The 20,451-nt window shown below is 63.9% G+C and overlaps 1 protein-coding gene across 1 annotated transcript in view; it reads left to right on the top strand.

Moving 5' to 3' along the window:
- Positions 1-20,451, top strand: part of LOC104296242 (liprin-alpha-4) — a 74,663-nt gene that overhangs the window by 35,167 nt on the left and 19,045 nt on the right. The window contains exons 3-12 of the mRNA XM_054176312.1: positions 1,531-1,660; positions 8,066-8,198; positions 8,670-8,875; positions 10,488-10,728; positions 10,943-10,978; positions 11,554-11,687; positions 12,414-12,568; positions 16,117-16,210; positions 16,409-16,490; positions 17,486-17,686. Of these exons, the coding sequence (XP_054032287.1) occupies positions 1,531-1,660; positions 8,066-8,198; positions 8,670-8,875; positions 10,488-10,728; positions 10,943-10,978; positions 11,554-11,687; positions 12,414-12,568; positions 16,117-16,210; positions 16,409-16,490; positions 17,486-17,686 (1,412 nt within the window). The remainder of the gene's footprint in view (positions 1-1,530; positions 1,661-8,065; positions 8,199-8,669; positions 8,876-10,487; positions 10,729-10,942; positions 10,979-11,553; positions 11,688-12,413; positions 12,569-16,116; positions 16,211-16,408; positions 16,491-17,485; positions 17,687-20,451) is intronic.

Genomic DNA, 20,451 nt, shown 5'->3' with positions numbered 1-20,451 from the left:
AGGAGCAGCAGTGAGGCCAAGGTGGCTGCCCCCATGTGTCTCCAGGGGGCTTTGCTCCACCTCTCTTTGGTGCTGCTCAGGCAGCCAGGACCCCTGCACCCCCCAAAGCTCTCTCAGCCCCCTCACTCAAAGCAGGGCTGGGGCTGCTCCATGCCCACCTTGAGGTCTTCAAAGCTTCCCTGCTCTCAGCCAAAGCATCTCAGGAGGGTCTACCCCACAAGTCCACCTTGGCCTGTGCTGGGAGGCTTGAGGGTTGCAGCCCTTTGAAGCAGGAGGAGCTTTTGGGGGGGTGCCCCATGCCCCCTGCGTTGCTGCTGGGGTTGCTTTTCTCCCCTGCCCAGGACCTTGCTGTGCCAGGGGTGAGGAGGTGCAGGCCCTGCTGGCTCTCCCTGGCCCAGCTCAGGGTCTTGCATGGTGCTGCCTGCATGCTGCCCACCCAGCTCAGCCTGCTTGCCCTTGGGGCTGCATCCTGCCCTGCCTGAGGGATCCCAACCTCCCCTGCCTGCCCTCAGCCACCCTCCTCACACCCCCACAGGGCAGTGCTCACTGCCAGCTCCCCATCAGGAGGGGGCTGGCAGCAGGAGGGGTGAGGATGAGGCCAGCATCCAGTGTGACCCTTGCTAAAGCAGATGTGCAGCTGAACAGGAACCAGCAGTGTGCCCAGGGGGCCAAGAAGGCCAAGGGCAGCCTGGCCTGCAGCAGGCAGAGTGTGGCCAGCAGCAGCAGGGAGCTCATCCTGCCCTGTGCTCAGCACTGCTGAGGCCACAGCTGGAGTCCTGTGGCCAGCTCTGGGCTCCTCAGGTCAGGAAAGAGGTTGAGCTGCTGGAAGGTGTCCAGAGAAGGGCAACAAAGCTGGGGAGGGGTCTGGGGCACAGCCCTGGGAGGAGAGGCTGAGGGAGCTGGGGTTGCTTAGCCTGCAGGAGAGGAGGCTCAGGGGAGACCTTCTTGCTCTCTGCAACTGCCTGCAGGGAGGTTGGAGCCAGGTGGGGGTTGGGCTCTTTTCCCAGGCCCCCAGCACCAGAACAAGAGGACACAGTCTCAAGCTGTGCCAGGGGAGGTTCAGGCTGGAGGTTAGAAAGAAGTCCTTCCCAGCCAGAGAGACTGGCCCTGGGGCTGTGCTGCCCAGGGGGGTGGTGGGGGTCCCCATCCCTGGAGGTGTTCAGGATGAGCCTGGGTGAGGCACTCAGGCCTGGTTGCTCACTCAGGGCTGGGTCATCTGTTGGCCTTGATGATCTCTGAGGTCTTTTCCATCCTGGCTGATTCTGTGGAGCCAAAGCAGAGCATCCTGGTGGGACCAATCCTCCTCCACCTCCCAGCAGCATCTCTTGGAGGATGCCTGTGTGTGCCTGGCCTGTGCCCTGCACCCCCCAGCCCTGCCCTTCCCTTCCCACCCCCCTGCATGAGACGTTTCTTATCCCCAGCGCCCAAGGGGCTCTGCCCCTGGGGTGGGGAAGGTTTGGGGGGGGCGGAATCTCTAAAGCTGGGGGATGCCTGAGGCTGTGGCTTGCCCCGGAGCCGGCTGCTCCCCAGGGCTCAGCCAAGCCCTGGCCGTCTCTTGTCTCGCCCCCGAGCAGCGGCGGCTGTCCGACGAGATCGACAAGCTCCGCCTGGAGGTCGATCAGCTCAAGACCAGGAGCGGCAGCTTCGTGGAGCATGCAAGGTAAGGGCCCCCTGCCACCCCCCCCCTGCCCTGCCAGCCTGCCCTCACCCCTGCCTTCGGGGCCCTTCGGCTTGCAGGGCTCCGAAGCGCTGTTTGCGGCAGGGGCAGCCCAGGGGCTGCGCTGCTGGACAGGGAGAGGGAGATGCAGCTGCTGGGAGCAGAGGGCACCTGAGCAGCCTCAGCAGCGAGCTGCAGCCAGCACCAGGCATGGGACAGAGAGCCACAGAGTCATGCAATGGGCTGGGTTGGAAGGGAACTTCAGCTTCATCCAGTTCCAGCCCCCTGCCGTGGTTGCAGCCTGGGCTGGGTGGGATGCTGGGCTGAGGAGCCCAGAGCTGTGTCTGTGCTGGAAGCCAGAGCTAAGCATGGAGGGAAACCACTGCCCTGCCTTGGGCATCTTCAGTGAAAGCTTCCTGCTCTGGCAGTGCAGCTGGGCAGTGGGACCCTGCTCAGCTGCATGCTTGGGTGTGCAGGGTGAGGAGGAGCAACCAGGCAAGGAGGAGCTGTGCAGCAAGGGCCACCAAGGGCCACAAGTGCCCAAGAGCAGCCCCTGCATTGCTCTGCCTGCCCTGGGCCTGCTCCTCAGCTCCAGCCTCAGCATGGAGGAGGAGGAGGAGGAGGATGAAGAATCCCCAGCTTGTTCCTGCTGGGAGAGCCCAAACCACACTCACAGCCTTGCACCTGGAAGAGCCAAGGGGATCCAGGGAGAAAATCTCCCTCTGGTCTGGACCATGGAGATGGAGAAGAGGCTCAAGGCCATGGTGGGAGGTGCAGGCTGTGCTCAAGAGGGAAGGGAACTGCTCAGCCCAAGGCTTCATCCCAGCCCAGAAGGGAACTGCTCAGCCCAAGGCTTCATCCCAGCCCAGAAGGGAACTGCTCAGCCCAAGGCTTCATCCCAGCCCAGAAGGGAACTGCTCAGCCCAAGGCTTTATCCCCAAGCCCAGACGGGAACTGCTCAGCCCAAGGCTTTATCCCAAGCCCAGAAGGGAACTGCTCAGCCCAAGGCTTCATCCCAGCCAGAAGGGAACTGCTCAGCCCAAGGCTTCATCCCAGCCAGAAGGGAACTGCTCAGCCCAAGGCTTCATCCCAGCCCAGAAGGGAACTGCTCAGCCCAAGGCTTTATCCCAAGCCCAGAAGGGAACTGCTCAGCCCAAGGCTTCATCCCAGCCCAGAAGGGAATTGCTGAGCCCAAGGCTTCATCCCAGCCCAGAAGGGAACTGCTCAGCCCAAGGCTTCATCCCAGCCCAGAAGGGAATTGCTGAGCCCAAGGCTTTATCCCAAGCCCAGAAGGGAACTGCTCAGCCCAAGGCTTCATCCCAGCCCAGAAGGGAACTGCTCAGCCCAAGGCTTCATCCCAGCCCAGAAGGGAACTGCTCAGCCCAAGGCTTCATCCCAGCCCAGAAGGGAACTGCTCAGCCCAAGGCTTTATCCCAAGCCCAGAAGGGAACTGCTCAGCCCAAGGCTTCATCCAAGCCCAGAAGGGAACTGCTCAGCCCAAGGCTTCATCCCAGCCCAGAAGGGAACTGCTCAGCCCAAGGCTTCATCCCAGCCCAGAAGGGAACTGCTCAGCCCAAGGCTTTATCCCAAGCCCAGAAGGGAACTGCTCAGCCCAAGGCTTCATCCCAGGCCCAGAAGGGAACTGCTCAGCCAAGGCTTCATCCCAGCCCAGAAGGGAACTGCTCAGCCCAAGGCTTCATCCCAAGCCCAGAAGGGAACTGCTCAGCCCAAGGCTTTATCCAAGCCCAGAAGGGAACTGCTCAGCCCAAGGCTTTATCCCAAGCCCAGAAGGGAACTGCTCAGCCCCAAGGCTTTATCCCAAGCCCAGAAGGGAACTGCTCAGCCCAATGCTTCCTCCCAAGCCCAGAAGGGAACTGCTCAGCCCAAGGCTTCCTCCCAGCCCAGAAGGGAACTGCTCAGCCCAAGGCTTCATCCCAGCCCAGAAGGGAACTGCTCAGCCCAAGGCTTCATCCAAGCCCAGAAGGGAACTGCTCAGCCCAAGGCTTCATCCCAGCCCAGAAGGGAACTGCTCAGCCCAAGGCTTTATCCCAAGCCCAGAAGGGAACTGCTCAGCCCAAGGCTTCATCCAAGCCCAGAAGGGAACTGCTCAGCACAAGGCTTCATCCCAGCCCAGAAGGGAACTGCTCAGCCCAAGGCTTCATCCCAGCCCAGAAGGGAACTGCTCAGCCCAAGGCTTCATCCCAGCCCAGAAGGGAACTGCTCAGCCCAAGGCTTTATCCCAAGCCCAGAAGGGAACTGCTCAGCCCAAGGCTTTATCCCAAGCCCAGAAGGGAACTGCTCAGCCCAAGGCTTTATCCCAAGCCCAGAAGGGAACTGCTCAGCCCAAGGCTTCCTCCCAAGCCCAGAAGGGAACTGCTCAGCCCAAGGCTTCATCCCAGCCCAGAAGGGAACTGCTCAGCCCAAGGCTTCATCCCAGCCCAGAAGGGAACTGCTCAGCCCAAGGCTTCATCCAAGCCCAGAAGGGAACTGCTCAGCCCAAGGCTTCATCCCAGCCCAGAAGGGAACTGCTCAGCCCAAGGCTTTATCCCAAGCCCAGAAGGGAACTGCTCAGCCCAAGGCTTCATCCAAGCCCAGAAGGGAACTGCTCAGCACAAGGCTTCATCCCAGCCAGAAGGAACTGCTCAGCCAAGGCTTCATCCCAGCCCAGAAGGGAACTGCTCAGCCCAAGGCTTTATCCCAAGCCCAGAAGGGAACTGCTCAGCCCAAGGCTTCCTCCCCAGCCCAGAAGGGAACTGCTCAGCCCAAGGCTTCATCCAAGCCCAGAAGGGAACTGCTCAGCCCAAGGCTTCATCCCAGCCCAGAAGGGAACTGCTAGCCCAAGGCTTCATCCCAGCCCAGAAGGGAACTGCTCAGCCCAAGGCTTCCTCCCCAGCCCAGAAGGGAACTGCTCAGCCCAAGGCTTCATCCCAGCCCAGAAGGGAACTGCTCAGCCCAAGGCTTCCTCCCCAGCCCAGAAGGGAACTGCTCAGCCCAAGGCTTCATCCCAGCCCAGAAGGGAACTGCTCAGCCCAAGGCTTCCTCCCAGCCCAGAAGGGAACTGCTAGCCCAAGGCTTCATCCCAAGCCCAGAAGGGAACTGCTCAGCCCAAGGCTTCATCCCAGCCCAGAAGGGAACTGCTCAGCCCAAGGCTTCATCCCAGCCCAGAAGGGAACTGCTAGCCCAAGGCTTCATCCCAAGCCCAGAAGGGAACTGCTCAGCCCAAGGCTTCATCCCAGCCCAGAAGGGAACTGCTGAGCCCAAGGCTTCATCCCAGCCCAGAAGGGAATTGCTGAGCCCAAGGCTTCATCCCAGCCCAGAAGGGAACTGCTAGCCCAAGGCTTCATCCAAGCCCAGAAGGGAACTGCTCAGCCCAAGGCTTCATCCCAGCCCAGAAGGGAATTGCTGAGCCCAAGGCTTTATCCCAAGCCCAGAAGGGAACTGCTCAGCCCAAGGCTTCCTCCCCAGCCCAGAAGGGAACTGCTCAGCCCAAGGCTTCATCCCAGCCCAGAAGGGAACTGCTAGCCCAAGGCTTCATCCAAGCCCAGAAGGGAACTGCTCAGCCCAAGGCTTCATCCCAGCCCAGAAGGGAACTGCTCCGCCCAAGGCTTTATCCCAAGCCCAGAAGGGAACTGCTCAGCCCAAGGCTTCATCCCAGCCCAGAAGGGAACTGCTCAGCCCAAGGCTTTATCCCAAGCCCAGAAGGGAACTGCTCAGCCCAGGGCTTCATCCAAGCCCAGAAGGGAACTGCTCAGCACAAGGCTTCATCCAAGCCCAGAAGGGAACTGCTCAGCCCAAGGCTTCATCCAAGCCCAGAAGGGAACTGCTCAGCACAAGGCTTCATCCCAGCCCAGAAGGGAACTGCTCAGCCCAAGGCTTTATCCCAGCCCAGAAGGGAACTGCTCAGCCCAAGGCTTCCTCCCCAGCCCAGAAGGGAACTGCTCAGCCCAAGGCTTCCTCCCCAGCCCAGAAGGGAACTGCTCAGCCCAAGGCTTTATCCCAAGCCCAGAAGGGAACTGCTCAGCCCAAGGCTTTATCCCAAGCCCAGAAGGGAACTGCTCAGCCCAAGGCTTCATCCAAGCCCAGAAGGGAACTGCTCAGCACAAGGCTTCATCCCAGCCCAGAAGGGAACTGCTCAGCCCAAGGCTTCATCCAAGCCCAGAAGGGAACTGCTCAGCCCAAGGCTTCATCCCAGCCCAGAAGGGAACTGCTCAGCCCAAGGCTTCATCCCAGCCCAGAAGGGAACTGCTAGCCCAAGGCTTCATCCCAAGCCCAGAAGGGAACTGCTCAGCCCAAGGCTTCATCCCAGCCCAGAAGGGAACTGCTGAGCCCAAGGCTTCATCCCAGCCCAGAAGGGAATTGCTGAGCCCAAGGCTTCATCCCAGCCCAGAAGGGAACTGCTAGCCCAAGGCTTCCTCCCCAGCCCAGAAGGGAACTGCTCAGCCCAAGGCTTCATCCCAGCCCAGAAGGGAACTGCTAGCCCAAGGCTTCATCCCAGCCCAGAAGGGAACTGCTCAGCCCAAGGCTTCATCCCAGCCCAGAAGGGAACTGCTCAGCACAAGGCTTCATCCCAGCCCAGAAGGGAACTGCTCAGCCCAAGGCTTCCTCCCCAGCCCAGAAGGGAACTGCTCAGCCCAAGGCTTCCTCCCCAGCCCAGAAGGGAACTGCTCAGCACAAGGCTTTATCCCAAGCCCAGAAGGGAACTGCTCAGCCCAAGGCTTTATCCCAAGCCCAGAAGGGAACTGCTCAGCCCAAGGCTTCATCCAAGCCCAGAAGGGAACTGCTCAGCACAAGGCTTCATCCCAGCCCAGAAGGGAACTGCTCAGCCCAAGGCTTCATCCCAGCCCAGAAGGGAACTGCTAGCCCAAGGCTTCATCCCAAGCCCAGAAGGGAACTGCTCAGCCCAAGGCTTCATCCCAGCCCAGAAGGGAACTGCTGAGCCCAAGGCTTCATCCCAGCCCAGAAGGGAATTGCTGAGCCCAAGGCTTCATCCCAGCCCAGAAGGGAACTGCTAGCCCAAGGCTTCATCCCAGCCCAGAAGGGAATTGCTGAGCCCAAGGCTTTATCCCAAGCCCAGAAGGGAACTGCTCAGCCCAAGGCTTTATCCCAAGCCCAGAAGGGAACTGCTCAGCCCAAGGCTTCCTCCCCAGCCCAGAAGGGAACTGCTCAGCCCAAGGCTTCATCCCAGCCCAGAAGGGAACTGCTAGCCCAAGGCTTCATCCAAGCCCAGAAGGGAACTGCTCAGCCCAAGGCTTCATCCCAGCCCAGAAGGGAACTGCTCAGCCCAAGGCTTCATCCCAGCCCAGAAGGGAACTGCTCAGCCCAAGGCTTTATCCCAAGCCCAGAAGGGAACTGCTCAGCCCAAGGCTTCATCCAAGCCCAGAAGGGAACTGCTCAGCACAAGGCTTCATCCCAGCCCAGAAGGGAACTGCTCAGCCCAAGGCTTCATCCCAGCCCAGAAGGGAACTGCTCAGCCCAAGGCTTCCTCCCCAGCCCAGAAGGGAACTGCTCAGCCCAAGGCTTCCTCCCCAGCCCAGAAGGGAACTGCTCAGCCCAAGGCTTTATCCCAAGCCCAGAAGGGAACTGCTCAGCCCAAGGCTTTATCCCAAGCCCAGAAGGGAACTGCTCAGCCCAAGGCTTCATCCCAGCCCAGAAGGGAACTGCTCAGCCCAAGGCTTCATCCCAAGCCCAGAAGGGAACTGCTCAGCCCAAGGCTTCATCCCAGCCCAGAAGGGAACTGCTCAGCCCAAGGCTTCCTCCCCAGCCCAGGAGGGAACTGCTGAGCCCAAGGCTTCCTCCCAAGCCCAGGAGGGAACTGCTGAGCCCAAGGCTTCCTCCCCAGCCCAGGAGGGAACTGCTGAGCCCAAGGCTTCCTCCCCAGCCCAGAAGGGAACTGCTCAGCCCAAGGCTTCATCCCAAGCCCAGAAGGGAACTGCTCAGCCCAAGGCTTCCTCCCCAGCCCAGGAGGGAACTGCTCAGCCCAAGGCTTCCTCCCAAGCCCAGAAGGGAACTGCTCAGCCCAAGGCTTCATCTCAGGCCCAGACTACACTTTAGGCCAGACCTGGCTGGATGTGGAGCTAAGTGGGAGGGGGGCTCAGGTCTGAGCCTCCTGCAGCACCTGCAGTGGCAGCATGGGGGGCAGTGGGGCACCCCTGCCCTGAGCCTGGCTTTGCCTCAGTCCCTGCAGGGCAGCACAGCAGCTCTGCTGTGGGCATCCTGCCTTGCCTCCTCCTCCTGCTCTGCTGTGGGCATCCTGCCTTGCCTCCTCCTCCTGCTCTGCTGTGGGCATCCTGCCTTGCCTCCTCCTCCTCCTCCTCTGCCCCGAGCCGGCCTGGGCTGCCAGGGGGGCAGGCAGGGGGTGAGGCTGAGCTGGCAGGGGGCAGCCTGCACAATGGGAGCCTTTCTCCCCAGGTCCCACGTGGGCAGTGCCACCGAGCTGCGCTTCCCCCTGGTCCATGGCCCTGCAGAGCCCTTCGGGGCCGGCCCGGGGCTGCCGCGGGCACAGAAGGGAAGGTTCGGAGCCCGCCGCGAGGAGAGCGCCAAGGTGAGCCCTGGGGGGGCTGGGGGCTGCCCTGGCCTGCTGAACCCCCATATGGTGTGGGCTGGGGGCTGCCCTGGCCTGCTGAGCCTCCATATGGTGTGGGCTGGGGGCTGCCCTGGCCTGCTGAGCCCCACATGGCCTGGGCTGGGGTCTCCTCCTGCTGCTCTCCTGTGCCCTGGGGCTGGGGTCTCTGCTGCTCTCCTGTGCCCTGGGGCTGGGGTCTCTGCTGCTCTCCTGGGGCTGGGGTCTCTGCTGCTCTCCTGTGCCCTGGGGCTGGGGTCTCTGCTGCCCTCCTGGGGCTGGGGTCTCTGCTGCTCCCCGGGGCCCTTTGCCTGGTGCCTGCAGTGGGTTCCGTGGCTGCCGCCCGGGGCTGGGCTGAGCTGTGGCTCTCGGGTTGGGGGGCTGCAGGGCTGGGGGCTGCAGGGCTGGGGGCAGGGGGCTGCTGAGCAGGAGCTGAGGGCACTGCTGCTGCAGGAGTGGGAGCAGCCCCAGGCCGGCAGCGTGCTGGGCTCCGGGCCCCACGCCTTCGACAGCGACCCGGAGATCTCGGACGTGGAGGAGGACGACCGCGAGACGCTCTTCGGCTCCGTGGATGTGCTCTCCCCTGGGGGGCACTCCGATGCCCAGACCCTGGCCATGATGCTGCAGGAGCAGCTGGATGCCATCAACGAGGAGATCAGGTAGTGACCATGGCCTGCCCTGCCCCCCCTGCCCTGCCCTGCCCTGCCCCCCCTGCCCTGCCCTGCCCTGCCCTGCGGCGGCTCCCAGGGGGCACCGAACCGCCCGGCCGTGGCAGGAGGCTCTGGTGGCCTCAGGGGGAGGGCTTGGGACAGCTTCAGCCAGGGGAAAGGGCTCCTGGACAGCCAGCCAGAGGGCTTGGTCCTTCCTGTCCCTCAGCTGCCGCCAGTGGTGGCTCACAGGAGGGGTCACTCACTCCATCACAGCTCACAGATGTCAGGGCTTGGAAGGGACCTCTGGGGATCCTTGAGTCCAAGCCCCCTGCCGGAGCAGGCTCACAGCGTCCAGCTCAGGGCACACAGAACACATCAGGGCTGGGAAGGCTCCAGAGGAGACTCCACAACCCCTCTGGGCAGCCTGCTCCAGGCCTCTGGGAGCCTCCCAGGGCAGAAGTTCCTCCTCATGCTGAGCTGGAGCCTCCTGTGCTGCAGTTTCCATCCACTGCTCCTTGTCCAGGGTGCAGCTGAGCAGAGCCTGGCCCTGTCCCCTCCTGACCCCCAGCCCTCAGCTATTGATAGCCATTGATCAGATCCCTCTCAGCCTTCTCCTCTCCACACTAACCACCCCCAGGGCTCTCAGCCTCTCCTCCCCAGGCAGTGCTGCAGTCCCTTCAGCAGCCTTGTAGCCTCCCTTGGACCCTCTCCAGCAGTCCCCTGCCCTCCTGAGCTGGGGAGCCCAGAGCTGGATGCAATATTCCTCAGCTTGGGGCTGCTGTGGATCCCGAGGGATCTTCTTCCTAACATCCAGCCTAAACCTCCTGCTGTGCCAGGGGAGCTTCAGGCTGGAGGTGAGGAAGAAGCTCTTCGTAGAAGGAGAGATTGGCCCTGGGGATGTGCTGCCCAGGGAGGTGGTGGAGTCCCCAGCCCTGGAGGTGCTTAGGGAGAGCCTGGATGAGGCCCTTGGTGCCAGGGTTGAGTTGATCAGATGGTGCTGGGGGAGAGGTTGGACTTGGTGAGCTCTGAGGTCTTTTCCAACCTGGTTCATTCCCTTCCTCTCCCCTTCCTCTCCCCTTCCTCTCCCCTTCCTCTCCCCTTCCTCTCCCCTTCCTCTCCCCTTCCTCTCCCCTTCCTCTCCCCTTCCTCTCCCCTTCCTCTCCCCTTCCTCTCCCCTTCCTCTCCCCTTCCTCTCCCCTTCCTCTCCCCTTCCTCTCCCCTTCCTCTCCCCTTCCTCTCCCCTTCCTCTCCCCTTCCTCTCCCCTTCCTCTCCCCTTCCTCTTCCCTTCCTCTTCCCTTCCTCTTCCCTTCCTCTTCCCCCTCCGGAGGTCAGAGCCTTTCAGTCGCAGCCCTCAGGCTGCCTTTCCCCAGGCTGGGGAGATCCTGTGGCTGGAAGGCTTCAGATGCCTCCCCAGGGAAAAAAAACAGGAGCCAGGAGCCCGGAGCCCCAGGAGCCCCAGGAGCCCGGAGCCCCAGGAGCCCCAGGAGCCCGGAGCCCCAGGAGCCCCAGGAGCCCGGAGCCCCAGGAGCCCCAGGAGCCCGGAGCCCCAGGAGCCCTGAGCCCCAGGAGCCCCAGGAGCCCTGAGCCCCTCCTCTGCTTCCCTTCCTCCCCCCCGCCCAGGATGATCCAAGAGGAGAAGGAGTCGACGGAGCTCCGTGCGGAGGAGCTGGAGACGCGGGTGACGAGCGGCAGCATGGAGGGGCTCAACCTGACCCAGCTCTGCAAGAGGGCTTCCATCCCCACCTCGCTGACCGCCCTGTCGCTGGCCAGCTCGTCCCCGCCGCTCAGCGGCCGCTCCACCCCCAAGCTGACCTCCCGCAGCGCCGCGCAGGACCTGGACCGCATGGGCATCATGACGCTGGTGAGGAGCCGGGCGGGGGGTGGCCGGGGAGGGGGTGCCAGGGCCGGGGCAGGGCAGCGAGGGCGGGTGGGGTGGCACCGGGGTGTCCGTGTCTGCTGTCTCCCAGGCTGGCACGCCTGGCCCCGGGCCGGCTCGGGGGGCGGGGGGGGGGGGGGGGGTGTCTCCATTAACTGCCCCCTTTCTGTGTCTCTCTCGCTTTCCCCCTTGCAATCAGCCCAGCGACTTGAGGAAGCACCGGAGGAAACTGCTAGTGAGTGGCTCCCATCCCGTTGGGGTTTTGTGCGAGCCCTTTTCCAGCCTGCTCCTGGCTTTGTCCTCGCCAGGTCAGGGGGCAGCAGGCGCCGGGATGGAGCTTGGGGCCCCAAAGGGATCGTGGGGATCCCGGAAGGTGCTCGGAGCTGTGCCAGACGGCAGCCCTGGGGGGGGCTGGCAGGACGCGGGGCAGGTCCGGAAAGCCCCCCCGGGTCCTCAAAGCTTGCGCGACCCCTCTGGTGAGCAGGGGGGCTTTGGGACATTCCCATCCCTGCTCCTCAGAGCCCTCTGCCGAGGGCCAGCAGCTTCTCTCCCCACAGCCTGCCCCGGGCCGCGGGGCCGCATCCTCTCTCCTCCCTCCTCCCAGGATCTTGGCCGCAAGGGCCACATCCTGCTCCCCCCCCCCGGCTCGGGCATCTGGAGCCGTTGCCAGAGCTCCGGTGCGTGGCAAAGCCTCAGGGCCCCGCTGGCTCTTTTGACCATGACTCCACGGAGCAAGAGAGAGGCAGGCAGCAGGGCAAGGATGGAGCTGGGCTCTGCCTGCCCGGCCTGACGGCTGCTCTGCCTCTTCAGTCGCCTGCAGCTCGGGAGGAGAGCCGGGAAGACAAAGCCACCATCAAGTGCGAGACCTCCCCCCCCTCCTCGCCCCGCACCCTGCGCCTGGAGAAGCTGGGACACCCTGCCCTCAGCCAGGAGGAGGGCAAGGGGTAAGAGCAGCACCCTCTGCACCTCACACCAGGGCCCTGGGGTGGACTGGGGTCCGTGGAGAGTGACCTCAAGGCTTCGCTGCTCCTTTGAGCCAGCAGTGTGCCCGAGAGGGCCAAGGGCAGCCTGGCCTGCAGCAGGCAGAGTGTGGCCAGCAGCAGCAGGGAGCTCATCCTGCCCTGTGCTCAGCACTGCTCAGGCCACACCTGGAGTCCTGTGGCCAGCTCTGGGCTCCTCAGGTCAGGAAGGACATTGAGAGACTTGAAGGTGTCCAGAGAAGGGCAACAAAGCTGGGGAGAGGCCTTGAGCACAGCCCTGGGAGGAGAGGCTGAGGGAGCTGGGGTTGCTTAGCCTGCAGGAGAGGAGGCTCAGGGGAGACCTTCTTGCTCTCTGCAACTGCCTGCAGGGAGGTTGGAGCCAGGTGGGGGTTGGGCTCTTCTCCCAGAACAAGAGGCCACAGTCTCAAGCTGTGCCAGGGGAGGTTCAGGCTGGAGGCTAGGAGGAAGAAATCCTTCCCAGCCAGAGAGATTGGCCCTGGGGCTGTGCTGCCCAGGGAGGTGGTGGAGTCCCCACCCCTGGAGGTGCTTAGGAAGAGCCTGGCTGAGGCCCTCGGTGCCATGGGTTGGTTGGTTAGAAGGGGCTGGGTGCTGGGTTGGACTGGATGATCTCTGAGGTCTGTTCCAGCCTGGCTGATCCTGTGCTTCTGTGTGTTCCTGTGTTTCCCCCAGCTCCCTGGAGGAGCAGGCCAGCAGCACCAGCAGCCAGGACTCCCTGCACAAGGGCTCCAAGCGGAAGGGGATCAAGTCCTCCATCGGGCGCCTGTTCGGCAAGAAGGAGAAGGGGCGCCTGATCCAGCTGAGCAGAGAGGGAGCCACGGGGCAGGGTCTGTGAGCAGCCCCCAGCCCCCCAGCCTGGGCTCCACACACACCTCCCTGCCTGAGGGGGGCGCTGGGCTGACAGGCAGAGGAGCAGGGACAGCCCTGCTGGGTTGGGGGTGCTGGGGAGTGCTGGGTGGGGGAGAATGGCCCCCAAAGGGCATGGCCAGGGAGAGCTCAGCTCTGCTCAGCTGCACCCTGGGGTAGGCCAAGGGGCAGGGGATGGAATCTGCACAGGGCCTGCAGGAGAGGAGGCTCAGGGGAGACCTTCTTGCTCTCTGCAACTCCCTGCAGGGAGGTTGGAGCCAGGTGGGGGTTGGGCTCTTCTCCCAGAACAAGAGGCCACAGTCTCAAGCTGTGCCAGGGGAGGTTTGGGCTGGAGGGGAGGAAGAAATTCTTCCCAACCAGAGAGACTGGCCCTGGGGATGTGCTGCCCAGGGAGGTGGTGGAGTCCCCATCCCTGGAGGGGTTCCAGAGGGGCTTGGATGTGGCCCTTGGAGCCAGGGTTTGGTTGTCAGGAGGTGTTGGGGGACAGCTTGGACTTGATGAGCTCTGAGGTATTTTCCAACCTGGTCCTCTCCCTCTCCCTCTCCCTCTCCCTCTCCCTCTCCCTCTCCCTCTCCCTCTCCCTCTCCCTCTCCCTCTCCCTCTCCCTCTCCCTCTCCCTCTCCCTCTCCCTCTCCCTCTCCCTCTCCCTCTCCCTCTCCCTCTCCCTCTCCCTCTCCCTCTCCCTCTCCCTCTCCCTCTCCCTCTCCCTCTCCCTCTCCCTCTCCCTCTCCCTCTCCCCCTAGATTTACCAATTAGAACCAGCACAGAGACCTCCCCCTCTGGACAAAGGGGGTCTGCCAACAGCTCTCCCTCCCTCCTCCCTGTAGAAGGCAAAGAGGAGGACAGGAGAAAGCAGAGAGTGTAGCTCTTAGCACTTAGCCACAACAAGGAAGCCAGCCAAGGCCAGCACAGCCAAGCAGGAGCCAGCAGCTGCTATCAGCTAGAGAGGAAGGAGAGGCAGAAGAGTTTCTGCAGCTAACTTGGTGCCAGTCAGCAAGCCCAGGAATTCCACAGGCCTAAACCTTCCCACTTGGAGAAGCAGTCTGGGGAGGAGCAACTGAGGGAGCTGGGGATGGACAGTGTGAAGCAGAGGAGGCTGAGGGGAGACCTCCTGGCTGCCTACAGCTCCCTGAAGGGAGGCTGTGGAGAGGCTGCTGCTGCTCTCTTCTCATAGCTCATTAGTGGCAGAGCAAGAGGGAACAGCCTCAAGCTGCCACAGGGGAGGTTTGGAGTGGAGAGTAGGAACAAGAGAGGTCAGGGCTTGGGATGAGCTGCCCAGGGAGGTGGTGGAGTCCCCATGGCTGGAGGGGTTGCAGCAAGCTGTGGCCATGGCACCTGGGGCCAGGGTTTGGTGGCCATGGAGGGGTTGGGTTGGGCTTGGCCTGGGTGATCCCAGAGGGCTTTGCCAGCCCAAACCATTCCATGACTCTATCCCTGGTTTCCTCTCTCATGAGAACTGTTTGGAGCTGCAGTTCTGTAGAGTGAATGAATCTGATGAGGAGGGACTGAGGGAGCTGAGAAGAGGAGGCTGAGAGGAGACCTCATTGCTCTGCAGCTCCCTGGAAGGAGCTTGTGGAGAGGTTGCTGCTGCTCTCTTCTCAAGGTCATCACTGACAGAGCAAAAGGGAATGGCCTCAAGCTGCCACAGGGGAGGTTTGGAGTGGAGAGTAGGAACAAGAGAGGTCAGGGCTTGGAATGAGCTACCCAGGGAGGTGGTGGAGTCCCCAGGCCTGGAGGTGTCTGAGGGTGGTTTGGCTGTGGTGCTTGGGGCTGTGGCTTAGGGGTGACCCTTGCAGAGTAGGCTTCTGGGTTGGTCTTGGTGACCCTGAGGCTCTCTTCCAGCCTAAGAGGTTCTGGGGGCTGCAGTGGGGATGGTCACCCTCTGCCTGCTCCTTACCCTGCATGGCCCCAGACCTGCTTCCCTCCCCGGGGCACCTGCTGGACTTTGCAGAGCCCTTTGGTGGCTCCCATCTTGAAATGGGAGGGACAGCAAGTGGGGATCCCTTGGGCCTCCCTCAGGGCCTTGGGGGGGCTGGGAACACCACCTCCTGGGCACATCCCCAGCATCTTGGCATGGGGCCTGTGGCGGTGCCCACACTGAGCCCCTGGGGTGTCACACTGAGCCCCTGGGGTGTCACACTGAGCCCCTGGGGTGTCTCACTGAACCCCTGGGGTGTCTCACTGAGCCCTGGGGTGTCTCACTGAACCCCTGGGGTGTCTCACTGAGCCCCTGGGGTGTCACACTGAGCCCCTGGGGTGTCTCACTGAACCCCTGGGGTGTCTCACTGAGCCCCTGAGGTGTCACACTGAGCCCTGGAGGTGTCACACTGAGCCCTGGGGTGTCTCACTGAGCCCCTGGGGTGTCACACTGAACCCCTGGAGGTGTCACACTGAACCCCTGAGGTGTCTCACTGAGCCCTGGAGGTGTCACACTGAGCCCCGGAGGTGCCACACTGAGCCCCTGAGGTGTCTCACTGAGCCCCTGGGGTGTCACACTGAACCCCTGGAGGTGTCACACTGAACCCCTGGGGTGTCTCACTGAGCCCTGGAGGTGTCACATTGACGTGAGGTGCCACACTGAGCCCCTGAGTTGTCACATTGACCCCTGGAGGTGTCACAGTGAGCCCCTGAGGTGTCACACTGAGCCCCTAGGGTGTCACACTGAGCCCCTAGGGTGTCACACTGAACCCCTGAGGTGTCACACTGAACCCCTAGGGTGTCACACTGAGCCCTGGGATGTCACACTGAGCCCTGGAGGTGTCACACTGAGCCCTGGAGGTGTCACACTGAATCCCTGGGGTGTCACACTGAGCCCCTGAGGTGTCACACTGAGCCCTGGAGGTGTCACACTGAGCCCCTGGGGTGTCACACTGAGCCCTGGAGGTGTCACACTGAGCCCCTGGGGTGTCACACTGAGCCCTGGAGGTGTCACACTGAACCCCTGAGGTGTCACATTGACCTGAGGTGTCACACTCAACCCCTGGAGGTGTCTCACTGAACCCCTGGGGTGTCACACTGAACATTTGAGGTGTCACACTGACTTGAGGTGTCACACTGAGCCCTAGAAATGTCACACTGAGCCCTGAAGGTGTCACACTGAACCCCTGAGGTATCACATTGACCTGAGGTGTCTCACTGAGCCCTGGGGTGTCACACTGAGCCCTGGGGTGTCACACTGAGCCCTGGAGGTGTCACACTGAACCCCTGGGGTGTCACACTGAACCCCTGGGGTGTCACATTGACCTGAGGTGTCTCACTGAGCCCTGGGGTGTCACATTGACCTGAGGTGTCTCACTGAGCCTTGGGGTGTCACACTGAGCCCTGGAGGTGTCACACTGAACCCCTGGGGTGTCACATTGACCTGAGGTGTCTCACTGAACCCTTGAGGTGCCACACAGCCCTGGAGGTGCCACACTGAACCCCTGGGGTGTCTCACTGAGACCCTGGGGTGTCTCACTGAGCCCTGGGGGTGCCACTCTGACCTGGGGCTGTCTTGCTTGGCCCACAGTGCTGCTGACTGAGGTGGAGGTGGGCATGCAGGACCCGCTGGGCCTGGGCAAGCTGGGCGCTCAGGCGGAGAAGGATCGGCGCCTGCGCAAGAAGTGAGTGCAGCTCCCTGCCGGCTCCCGCGGCAGCAGGTCCTGCCCAGCGTGCTGGGGGGCGCTGGGAAGGCTTCTCCCCCTCCCCTGAGCCCCCTTGCTGCCGGCTGGCTCTCGCTGCCCACGCTCTGCTCCCTTGCCAGAGCCTCTCCCTCCCCCAGCCGCCCCAGGCACCGCTCTGCTGCTTCTCTTCCCCCCCAGGCACGAACTGCTGGAAGAGGCTCGGAGGAAAGGCTTGCCCTTTGCCCACTGGGATGGCCCCACCGTGGTCTCCTGGCTGGAGGTGAGGAAGAGCATGGCCCTGTGCAGGGCCTGCATGCCCCAGCAGCCTTGCAGCCACCACGTCCCCCCCAGCAGCAGCCTGCAGCCTGCCCGCGCTGGGTGCATGCACAGCAGTGGGGGCTGCAAACCCTGCAGGAGCTCCCCAGCCCCCCCAGGTGCTCTGTGCAGCTGTGGCTTGAGCAGAGCTTGGGGTTGCAGTGCTCAAGGCTGCTCTTCCCCTGGGCTGTGTCCGTCAGGCACAGGGGTCCTGGGCTGCCCAGGGGCATTCTCTGCAAGGTGCAAACCGAACAGGAGCCCCACAGGGAGATCCAAGTGTGCTTGTTCATGGAATGGGCTGGGTTGGAAGGGAGCTTCAGGATCATCCAGCTCCAGCCCCCTGCCATGCCCAGGGACACCTCCCACCAGCACAGCTTGCTCAGGGCCTCATCCAGCCTGGTCCTGAGCACCTCCAGGCAGGGCACAGCCACAGCCTCCCTGGGCAGCCTGTGCCAGAGTCTCCCCAGCCTCACTCTCCACAATCTCTTCCTCCTCTCCACTCTCAGTCTCCCCTCTCCCAGCTCAAAGCCATTGTTCCTCCTCCTGTCCCTCCCAGCCCTTGGCCCAAGTCCCTCCCCAGCTCTCCTGGAGCCCTTCAGCTCCTGCAAGGCTGCTCTGAGCTCTCCCTGGAGCCTTCCCTTCTCCAGGCTGCACAGCCCCAGCTCTCCCAGCCTGGCCCAGCAGAGTTTCTGCAGCCTCTGCTCATCTCTGTGGCCTCCTCTGGAGCCTCTCCAGCAGCTCCAGGTCCTCCTTGTGCTGGGCCCCCCAGAGCTGGAGGCAGTGCTGCAGGTGGGGGCTGAGCAGAGCAGAGCAGAGGGGCAGAATCCCCTCCCTGTGCTGCTCTCTCCCTGCCCTGCCTGCAGCCCAGCTCAGGGCTTTGAGCTTGGCCCCGGGGTGGCTGTGAGAGCGGCAGCGCCGCTGGGGCGGGCAGGCAGTCAGTGCCTGTGCCCCGCTTGGCAGCTGTGGGTGGGGATGCCAGCCTGGTACGTGGCTGCCTGCCGAGCCAACGTGAAGAGCGGAGCCATCATGTCAGCGCTGTCCGACACCGAGATCCAGCGGGAGATCGGCATCAGCAACGCCCTGCACCGCCTGAAGCTGCGCCTGGCCATCCAGGAGATGGTGTCCCTCACCAGCCCCTCCGCGCCGCCCACCTCCCGCACGGTGAGTGCCCCCCGCCCCCCGCCCCTGGCAAAGCCCCCCCGGGAGGGCAGGGCACTGCCTGCTTCCCTCCCGCGGTGCCCTGGGGGCACAGAGGCCATCCAGGAGATGGTGTCCCTCACCAGCCCCTCCGCGCCGCCCACCTCCCGCACGGTGAGTGCCCCCCAGCCCCGGGCAGAGCCCCCCCGGGAGAGCAGGGCACTGCCTGCTTCCCTCCCGCGGTGCCCTGGGGGCACAGAGGCCATCCAGGCGATGGTGTCCCTCACCAGCCCCGGCCAGGGCACTGCCTCCTTCCCTCCCGTGGTGCCCTGGGGCCGCAGAGGCCATCCAGGAGATGGTGTCCCTCACCAGCCCCTCTGTGCTGCCCACCTCCTGCACGGTGAGTGCCCCACACCCCCTGCCCCGGGCAGGGCACTGCCTGCTTCCCTCCCGCGGTGCCCTTGGGCACAGAGGCCATCCAGGCAATGGTGTCCCTCACCAGCCCCTAGGGCACTGCCTCCCTCCCTCCCGCGGTGCCCTGGGGCACAGAGGGCATCCAGGCGATGGTGTCCCTCACCAGCCCCTCTGTGCTGCCCACCTCCTGCACGGTGAGTGCCCCCCGGCCCCGGCCAGGGCACTGCCTCCCTCCCTCCTGCGGTGCCCTGGGGCACAGAGGGCATCCAGGAGATGGTGTCCCTCACCAGCCCCTAGGGCACTACCTCCTTCCCTCCTGTGGTGCCCTGGGGCACAGAGGCCATCCAGGAGATGGTGTCCCTCATCAGCCCCTCTGTGCTGCCCACCTCCCGCACGGTGAGTGCCCCCCGGCCCCAGCCAGGGCACTGCCTCCTTCCCTCCCGCGGTGCCCTGGGGCCGCAGAGGCCATCCAGGCAATGGTGTCCCTCTCCAGCCCCTAGGGCACTGCCTCCTTCCCTCCCGCGGTGCCCTGGGGCACAGAGGGCATCCAGGCAATGGTGTCCCTCACCAGCCCCTAGGGCACTGCCTGCTTCCCTCCTGTGGTGCCCTGGGGGCACAGAGGGCATCCAGGCAATGGTGTCCCTCTCCAGCCCCTAGGGCACTGCCTCCTTCCCTCCTGTGGTGCCCTGGGGCACAGAGGGCATCCAGGCAATGGTGTCCCTCACCAGCCCCTAGGGCACTGCCTCCTTCCCTCCTGTGGTGCCCTGGGGCACAGAGGCCATCCAGGCAATGGTGTCCCTCTCCAGCCCCTAGGGCACTGCCTGCTTCCCTCCTGTGGTGCCCTGGGTGCACAGAGGGCATCCAGGCAATGGTGTCCCTCACCAGCCCCTAGGGCACTGCCTGCTTCCCTCCTGTGGTGCCCTGGGGCACAGAGGCCATCCAGGCAATGGTGTCCCTCTCCAGCCCCTAGGGCACTGCCTGCTTCCCTCCTGTGGTGCCCTGGGGCACAGAGGGCATCCAGGCAATGGTGTCCCTCACCAGCCCCTAGGGCACTGCCTCCTTCCCTCCTGTGGTGCCCTGGGGCACAGAGGCCATCCAGGCAATGGTGTCCCTCTCCAGCCCCTAGGGCACTGCCTCCTTCCCTCCTGTGGTGCCCTGGGTGCACAGAGGGCATCCAGGCAATGGTGTCCCTCACCAGCCCCTAGGGCACTGCCTCCTTCCCTCCCGCGGTGCCCTGGGGCACAGAGGGCATCCAGGCAATGGTGTCCCTCACCAGCCCCTAGGGCACTGCCTGCTTCCCTCCTGTGGTGCCCTGGGGGCACAGAGGCCATCCAGGCAATGGTGTCCCTCACCAGCCCCTAGGGCACTGCCTCCTTCCCTCCTGTGGTGCCCTGGGGGCACAGAGGGCATCCAGGCAATGGTGTCCCTCACCAGCCCCTAGGGCACTGCCTCCTTCCCTCCTGTGGTGCCCTGGGGCACAGAGGGCATCCAGGCAATGGTGTCCCTCTCCAGCCCCTAGGGCACTGCCTGCTTCCCTCCTGTGGTGCCCTGGGGCACAGAGGGCATCCAGGCAATGGTGTCCCTCTCCAGCCCCTAGGGCACTGCCTCCTTCCCTCCTGTGGTGCCCTGGGGCACAGAGGCCGCTCAGCCCCCCGGGAGCCCCAGCCGAGCGCAGCCCTGGCCTGGGCTGAGGCCGCCAGGAGCTCGTCCCTGGCCCCCAAGGGCACCCAGAGCGAGAGAGCCTTGGGGTGCTTTGGGTTGGAGAAGAGCTTTCAGAGCGTGGAGGCCAAGCCTTAACCCAGCAGCAGCCCTGAGCCATGGCCCTCAGCACCACATCTGCACAGCTCTGAAACCCCCCCAGGGGTGGAGGCTTCACCCCCCCAGGGATGGAGGCTTCACCCCTCCAGGGATGGAGGCTTCACCCCCCCAGGGATGGAGGCTTCAACCCCCAGGGATGGAGGCTTCACCCCCCCAGGGATGGAGGCTTCACCTCCCCAGGGATGGAGACTTCACCCCCCCAGGGATGGAGGCTTCAACCCCCAGGGATGGAGGCTTCACCCCCCCAGGGATGGAGACTTCACCCCCCCAGGGATGGAGGCTTCACCCCTCCAGGGATGGAGGCTTCACCCCTCCAGGGATGGAGGCTTCACCCCTGCAGGGATGGAGGCTTCACTCCCCCCCAGGGATGGAGGCTTCACCCCCCAGGGATGGAGGCTTCACCCCTCCAGGGATGGAGGCTTCACCCTTGCAGGGATGGAGGCTTCACCCTTGCAGGGATGGAGGCTTCACCCCGCCAGGGATGGAGGCTTCAGCACTGCCCTGGGCAGCTTGAGCCAGGCCCTGACAACCCTTAGGGGAAGAAGTTGTCCTTCATG

The sequence above is a fragment of the Dryobates pubescens genome, chromosome 35 (genome assembly GCF_014839835.1).
Source record: "Dryobates pubescens isolate bDryPub1 chromosome 35, bDryPub1.pri, whole genome shotgun sequence".
Classification (NCBI taxonomy): Eukaryota; Metazoa; Chordata; class Aves; order Piciformes; family Picidae; genus Dryobates; species Dryobates pubescens.
The sequence above is the reverse complement of the archived record's forward strand: the minus strand, read 5'-3'. Positions and strand labels throughout refer to the sequence as shown.